At 30.8% G+C, this 7,922-nt stretch overlaps 2 protein-coding genes across 3 annotated transcripts; both read left to right on the top strand.

Moving 5' to 3' along the window:
• The first annotated feature begins 1,244 nt into the window (after positions 1-1,244).
• LOC145035346 (uncharacterized) lies at positions 1,245-1,802 on the top strand. Its single transcript, XM_078983899.1, has 2 exons — positions 1,245-1,553; positions 1,608-1,802. Exons 1-2 carry the CDS (start codon positions 1,245-1,247, stop codon positions 1,800-1,802), a joined length of 504 nt encoding a protein of 167 aa, XP_078840025.1.
• A 2,533-nt stretch (positions 1,803-4,335) lies between these two features.
• On the top strand, positions 4,336-7,649 carry LOC145033531 (squamosa promoter-binding-like protein 3). Of its 2 annotated transcripts, XM_078982128.1 has the most exons (3): positions 4,336-4,421; positions 4,571-4,916; positions 7,203-7,649. In XM_078982128.1, exons 2-3 carry the CDS (start codon positions 4,585-4,587, stop codon positions 7,375-7,377), a joined length of 507 nt encoding a protein of 168 aa, XP_078838254.1. In that variant the 5' UTR covers positions 4,336-4,421; positions 4,571-4,584; the 3' UTR covers positions 7,378-7,649. The 2 variants fall into 2 exon arrangements, with proteins under 2 accessions (XP_078838254.1, XP_078838253.1); XM_078982127.1 differs by lacking the exon at positions 4,336-4,421 and having other exon boundaries at positions 4,520-4,916.
• Positions 7,650-7,922: the final 273 nt, after the last annotated feature.

Below are 7,922 nucleotides of genomic sequence, written 5' to 3'. Positions count from 1 at the left end.
CAGATAACACATAGTTGTTTACTTATGTTGTGTTATATGTGGTATCTTGGGGAACTCACTAAGCTTTGTGCTTGTAGTTGTTGATTTATATGTTGTAGGTACTTCGCAGGACCACGAGAAAGTGAAGGTCTAATTATGTTGGGAATTTACTACTGGGACATGATCTTTTATGTGTTGGATAAGGTGTCTAAGTCCATAACTATTTCTGGTATGTACTTGACCCGACCCGGCATGGTCCATTTGGGTTGCATGGCACCATGCAATTGGATAGACTAAATGAGAGAAATAACACTTGGAGATTATTAATATATTATAAGTTCTAATATATTAATAATATTATTTGATTAGTTTGATCAAGAATTAATTTAGAATTAATTAAGTGATCAAAAGATAACTAATTAAATATATGGGTTGATTATGTAAATCATCCATATCTTGTATAGTGGGCTAAAAGGCTCCATGGACTATCAAGTTGGGTTCCACCCATAGGATGCTCCATGGATGCTCCATGGAAGTTACAAACCCATGGGTCATGGAAATGAAGAGTCATGACACATTAGGGTTTAACCCTAGATGTGTCAACACTATATAAGTAACATGTTCTCCACCCAAAATCGGCTACACTAAGAAATAAGAGGGCTTGGCCGATTTTGAAGAAGTGTGTGTTCTCTCATAAGTTCTTCCAAGAGCATTTGGTGTTGTGTGAAGCATTTGAGGCATCACACTTGGGGTGCTAGGCTCACAAGGTTTCAAGGAACACAAACAACAACAAGGTAAGTTATTCTATCTATACTTTATGATAAAATTGTTCCCCATGTATGCTAGATAGGAATATAACCTTGGAATTCAACTTTGCATGACAATTAGACAAACATAGATCCAAGGTTATTAGGGTTGCATGTACACTTAGGAAGTGTTAGAATGCTCAAAACCCATCATTATGTACTATGATAACTATGATATTTGTGGTTTTGGGATAACTTGTATGTGATATTTAGTTGTGAAACTATGTTCTTGGAAGTTTTAAAAATAAAAAAAAATGGTCTAAAATTGAGGTGTTACATGCATGATGTGACTGGGATGGAGCAATCAGCTTTTCTTAAGGGTTGTTAGATTTAAGACGGACCCCTTGTGGTTAGTGAGTTGATCTCGTGGTTCAGAAGAAAAAACAAAAATGCCTCATTTTTAAATTCGGTTTTGAAAAAGCTTATAATTCGATCAGTTGCGAGTATTTAGATCAAATTATGGTGTTTATGGATTTTGGAGAAAAGTGGCGGTTGTGGATTAGAGGGTTATTCAAAAACTCAAAATCTTCTGTTATTGTTAATAGGAGCCCTACAGATGAATTCAATTTGTTTAGAGGGTTAAGGCAGGGTGATCCGATTTCCCCTTTCTTGTTTATGATTGTTATGGAAGGGCTTGATGTAGCTATGGAGGATGCAGTAGCTACACGTCTTTTTCTTCGTCTTCGTGTGGGTGGCTCAAACCTTATTTTATATCATCTTTTTTACACTGGTGATGCTTTATTCTTGGGAGATTGGAAAAAATGTAATGTTTAAAATCTTATTACTATTCTTCTTTGCTTTTACATGGTGTTTGGTTTAAAGATAAACCTCTTTAGATCTAGTCTCTTAGGTGAAAGTGTCCCTCAAGCTAAAGTCATTTCTCTTGCTGAGATTATTGGATGTGTTGCGGCTTGCGTTCCTTTCTCGTATCTTGGCATCCTGATGGGTGGTTCTATGTCTCGTGATAAATGCTGGGATATTATTATTGATCGGTTTTATAAGAGGTTATCGAGTTAAATTACTTTCTATTGGTGGTCCCTTAACTCTTACTACATCTGTGTTGGGAAGTTTAGGTATTTACTGCTTTTCGATTTTTAGACTCCCGACTTCTATTTGTCACTTGTTGGAAGCCTGTAGAGCTTAGTTTTTTTAGGGCATGGAAGAAGATCAGAGACCAATCCAATGGGTGAAATGGGATGTGGCTCTTAATTCTAAAGAAAATGGTAGTTTAAATATTGGTAGATTAGATGCCTTCAATCTTGCTCTGTTGTACAAGTGGAAGTGGAAGTCTTTTCATGAACCGGAGTTGTTATAAGTGAAGGGCATTAAGGTGTTTGTTTTTTTGTAAAAAACATATTCAGACCTTTTATTGTTGCGCGACGCAACACACTTGCAACACTTTTAATCTCATAGTTTTTTGTTTTTTAGAAGTCTTCAGAGTAAAAAACATCTGTGTGTGTTATGTTTGACACATCACTTGGATTGCCTCTTCCAGTCTCTTATTCTTTTTTTTTCTTGCTAAAATCTTGATTATATGTTGCCGAAATCTTATTTTACCTTTTTTTTTTGTTTATTCTTATTGATTTTTTTTTGTTTTTTTATATTGAATAATGATTATTTCTTGATGAAATGTCATTACTTTTTGTTAAAACAACTTAATTTTTTTTTATTGAAATATCATTATTTTTTTCTGAAATATCATAAATTATTGTTGAAATGTCATACATCATTAAATTTTCGGTATTAAAAAACTATTGTCGGTTTATAAAACTATTTTATTTTATTTTTTTTAATATCTGCAGCAGAATGCAGATGTTAAAAAAATAAACATGCTTCTTATTATAGTCTGCAACAGTTTGCTCCACCTCTTCTACTGCAGATTGTTGCAGAGGTGATTCGCAGACTTCATGAATGTTTGCTTCAAAAAAACAAAAACACCTAAGTGTTTACATAGTTATTATGGGCATTTTTTGGGTGGCTCTCAACCTTCTGTATGGGGAGGAGTGTGCCAGAAAATAGTGGGCTCCATAAATCAATTACATGAGCGGAATGTCATTGCTTCCAACTCTATGTCTATTGTGGTTGGGAATGGGTCCATTGCTAGATTTTGGGAAGATTCTTGGTGTGGATATACCTTTTTCAAGATCCAGTTTCATAGGCTTTACGCCTTCTCTTCTTTGCAAAGTGCTCTTGTTAGAGGTTTTTGGAGTTCAGATGATTGGACTTTCTCGTGGCGCTGTCCTATTAGAGATGGAGTTGAAGCTTTGCACTTTGAGAATCTTATGGGTTTATTGTTACCGGTGGTAATGACTTCTATTCCGGATAAGTGGACATGAGATTTTGATTCTAATGGCTCCATTTCGATTAAGTCGGATAGGAGACATTAATTCTTTTAGGCTCCTAGTGGGCAGTATTGCTACGAGATGGAACAAATATGTTCATATCAAGATTAATATTTTTTGTGGCGTTTTTTGTTGCACAAGATTCCTCTTAGGTTGTTTTTGATGAATAGAGGTGTGGAGGTAGATTTTGTTTTTTGTTTAATTTGTCATTAATGACCCGAAGGATTTGTCACATTTGTTCTTTTCTTGTGTCGTTGCTCAAGAAAATTGGAGAAGGGTTGGTTTGTGGATTCAAGTGCCGATTTCTATTTTTATGAATCCTTTGGAGTTGCTAGAGTGGATTGATGGTAGACCGGTGGCCATAATGGAGAGGGCGATTATCGAGACGATTTTCATGACGGTGATTTAGGTTATTTGGTCTTATATGAATTTGGCTATTTATCAGCCGTTGAAGTATAAGAAACATTAAATTTTTGACAATATTTTTGTGTTTTATTTTCATTGGTTTTCTCTTAGAAATACTAACATTAGACTAAATTGGAATGATTGGATGGACTATCCAATTCTTCCTTATTTTTGTATTTTTCTTTGGTAGCTCCTAGCTAGCGGTTTTTGGGTTATAAAAGTTTTGTTGTTGGTCAAAAAAATATTTTTACCAATTCATACATAGGGACGTTCTAAACATGAGAGAAAAATTAAAGATCCTTAAAATACACAAATTTTAATTATCTTTTTATAATAATTCAATAATTAAAAGAAAATTATTTATACTAACTTCTATATATAATATTTTAAATTACAAAAATTCATATATTTAAAGAAAAATACTTTTTCTAGTTTTTTGAGATGTAAAATTATTAATGATATTTTTAAAATCGATATTTTCTAACATATCATTAATAAAATTCATAAAAAAATTGGATCCCTTTAAAAAGATGAGTCTATATCAGTCATCCTATCAAACACCCTCTAGGACGGGCCTGTTTATACGGTTTATAATTATTCTGCAACCACATTTCATCGAGTTAAACATGTTTGCAATACAAGTATATATTTACATCTTAAAATGAGTCATTGTATTTTTGTGTAAAAAGAAATTGCATAAATAGGAAAAAAGATTATAATATTGTTTAATAAGTACAAGTTTAACCCTTTCTAAAGCGAACGAGTTGGTGTCAAACCATGACACCCGATTCTGTCCCCCACACATGAGAAATGCATACGGACTTTGTTTCGCATTGATAGTCTTTTCGATTTATACACGCTAGAATGCAAACAAACAAAAGAAATTCAGGTACATGTTGTGGTCATTCCACCACTCACTTATGTTGATTGTACTTTTACATCAACACATATTAACAAGATAATATGATATAACTATTTATACTATATGGTTTATTTCCCAACACCTTCGTTATATAAATGGCATACTCTATTTTGTAGACTCCTAAATCAAAATGGAAGCCGAAAGCACCAAAGCTTCTTCTAAAGCCAAAGTGAAGATAAAGAAGGTTTCGATGAATGATCACCATGGTGATGGGTTGTTAGGTTGCGATGGCGGTGACAATAGCGGTGGTTCTTTTGATGGGAATGTAAAGAAGAAAAAATGTGGTCATAGTGGTGGTGGAGCAACTAGCGGCACAAGGTGTTGTCAGGCTGAGAAGTGCACTGTTGATCTCACTGAAGCTAAACAATATCATCGTAGGCATAGAGTGTGTGAGCTCCATGCAAAGGCTCAAGTTGTGATTGTTGCCGGAAATGAGCAAAGGTTTTGTCAACAATGTAGCCGGTTAGAGCTCTTCGTTATACTATAATGACTCTTATTCTTTTCCTACACATGTCAATATGATGTATGCACATACTATTCATCCTGAAAAACTTATTTTATTTAATATAAGTTAATGAAATTTTAATATAAGTTAATAAAAAACACATTAACAAGTTACACAAACCATTTAAAATACGGAAAATATATGTATCACAAAATTAATGCTACCATAAAACATCATTTAGATGACAAATGACCAAATTAGGTATTTAGTGTAACTTTGCATATTAATTTAAATATTAATAACATAAAATAAAATCCTAACATTTTCTTTGAAACATTTTAATTTGTTTTTTTTTTTTTTTGTTTTTTTGTTTTTTTGTTTTTCTTTTTCATTTTTTCAATTGAAGCGTTCAGCTGGTTTACTACTGATAATCTTTTCGTTTTTTTTTTTGGAAAAACCATGAATTTTATTTCAAAAGAACTTTAAATTTTTTTTTTTCAAAAAATCCTCACATTTGATAAACTTCTTCTTTTGAACAAACTTTTTTGTTTTGACTTATAAATTTTATGTTTTTTGTTGTTAATGTTTATCATTTTTTTATAGTTTTTAATATTAAAATCTTAAAAAAAACATTTGCCTTTTTTTTCAAAACAAAAAAGAAAAGATGTCATGTCTAATTCTTTTTCGCAAAATGCATATTAAAGATTATTTTCAAATTTTTCAAAAAGAATGATAGTTTTCAAATTCCAATATATCTTATGTTTGGAATTTAATTTTAGATTTTATGTTTTTTTCGTAGTAGAAACATTTTCAGTAAGAAGTGATTTCATCGATAATAATGTCATTATATTTTTTTTGAGACAATTTTTGTTTCCGATTGAACCAATTTTTTTATTGACTCATAATTTCCATGTCTTTTTTGTTGATGTGTAGAGGGTTCTTAATGGTTTTTCCTATCATTGTTGGCAAAATGCCTACAAAATAAAAAGACAATTTCAAAACACTAATTTATGTTTATAATCTAATCTAAGGTTTCATTTTTTTCCCAATAGCAGTATTGTCAAACTATATGCAACGGTTCCGACGGTTATTCTTCAACTACTATAATATTTGAATATCTTACAAATATATTTTGTTAGCAAGAATTGAACATGATATTTTTCTTTTTGTTTTGAAAAAAAAAATGTTTCCTTCAAATTTTAACTTTAAAAACTACTAAAGCACCATAAACAACAACAAAAAGGAAAAAAATGTGATTATGAGCCAAAATGAAAAAATTTGTCTATAAAAGTTTTTATCAAATGTGATGGTTATTAAAAAAGTAGACTTTTTCAATTTTTTTTTTTTTTTTTTTTTTTTTTTTTTTTTTTTGTCAAAATAGAAAAATTACTGGTAAACTTGCTAAAAGGATAATAAAGTTAATATATATATATATATATATATATATATATATATATATATATATATATATATATATATATATATATATATATATATCATGGTTTAATAACATACAATATTTTATAAATTGATATTTTTTTCTCCAAATTAAACTTCAATTTTAAACTCAAAGAAAACAAAGTATTAAACTGTGTCTGATTATTTGTAAACTCCCGTTGACATATGTAACTTCATATTATTTATAGATCTCGTGTTTTGATTTTTAAGATGCCCTAAAAGAGCTACATCATATTCTTGTAAAAGTAGACATGTCATATTTAACTATGTGTTTATTGTCTAGTAAAGGCATTCGACATATATCATAATTTATGAAGTACATGTTAAATAAACGTTGTAATTTTTTAGACAAGGAAGTGACAAATAAGCTTTAAACAATTTGATTTATCAGCAATTATGGATCATCCATCATCTTATAAAACAAAAAGTCTACCAATTCCTATTCCACAAAAGCAATAAAGCTATTAATCATGTAATGTGTCATTTATTATCAGCCCATGAAACATTTTTTTCGCATGAGAGCACCATGACTTGATGGTACAGTACTCACTTATATCCCACTAGTACTAGTAATTGACAAAACATGCTTTTAACATGTGGACATTGATGTAACAAAACCATATATATGAAAGTATATGCTTTTATACATCATCGTTTTGTATGAGTCAATGTGCATTATTGTGGTTTATGGTACAACATAAAGATGAGCATCAACGTACATTATTGTAGTTTATGGTACAACATAAAGATGAACATCATAAATGTTTAACATTGTTCAATGATGATATAACAAGTCAAGCAACCATTTAATTTGATAATATTATTTCTATGATTAACTGGTGCAGATTTCATGAGCTTCTGGAATTCGATGATACCAAGAGAAGTTGTAGGAGACGTTTGGCTGGACACAATGAGAGACGTAGAAAGAGTTCAAGTGAGATCAAAGGTACAAGGAAGACGCTTACGTGTATGGAAGCAGATGGCCAAGAAATGTTTCAGGGTAGTTGCGAAAGAGAATGACGCTGCAAATTATATGCGTTTGTAAAACCATATATAACTTGAACATATATGAAGATGAGGTCCTTCTCTTATGGAATTTCCTCGTACGTATATGGTTAACTTCACATGATTTGGTCGAGTTTATGTAACTTTTGCGTTCAAGTGTTTAAGACATATGTAAAATTAAAGAGTAGTTTAAAAATAGATTGGAGTGTGTTCGCTGCCATTCTAAAAAAAAGTTTATGTAACTTTTGTTGTCTATCGTGTTTAGAATGCTCGTTGTGATGATAATATTTTGATGTGTGTTTATATTCTTTAACAACCTCTAAGTTTTATATTTATGTAATTTAATAGTGGATATCAGTATAACCTTAAATTGTTTGTCGTGTTTTTCTTTTTGTTTTAGAAGTATGTTATGTTGTTGTAGAAGTATGGTATGTTTTGTCATAGGATAAATGGTAGAAAAGTCAGCGCATCATCATTTTTTATTTATTTTTTACACTACAAATTATAATCGTTTGTAAAACCATATAAAACGTAAATTTATATGAACTATGAAATCCTTC

Source organism: Lactuca saligna, chromosome 3 (genome assembly GCF_052625555.1).
Source record: "Lactuca saligna cultivar CGN05327 chromosome 3, ASM5262555v1, whole genome shotgun sequence".
NCBI lineage: Eukaryota > Viridiplantae > Streptophyta > Magnoliopsida > Asterales > Asteraceae > Lactuca > Lactuca saligna.
The sequence above is the reverse complement of the archived record's forward strand: the minus strand, read 5'-3'. Positions and strand labels throughout refer to the sequence as shown.

Bases quoted from the DNA above. Each gene is read 5' to 3' on its own strand.
- LOC145035346 (XM_078983899.1), top strand. From the start codon at position 1,245: ATGGTGTTTATGGATTTTGGAGAAAAGTGGCGGTTGTGGATTAGAGGG. The intron at 1,554-1,607 runs GTTTAAAATCTT...TTTGGTTTAAAG, and splicing joins GAGATTGGAAAAAATGTAAT to ATAAACCTCTTTAGATCTAG.
- LOC145033531 (XM_078982128.1), top strand. From the start codon at position 4,585: ATGGAAGCCGAAAGCACCAAAGCTTCTTCTAAAGCCAAAGTGAAGATA. The intron at 4,917-7,202 runs GTTAGAGCTCTT...TAACTGGTGCAG, and splicing joins TTTTGTCAACAATGTAGCCG to ATTTCATGAGCTTCTGGAAT.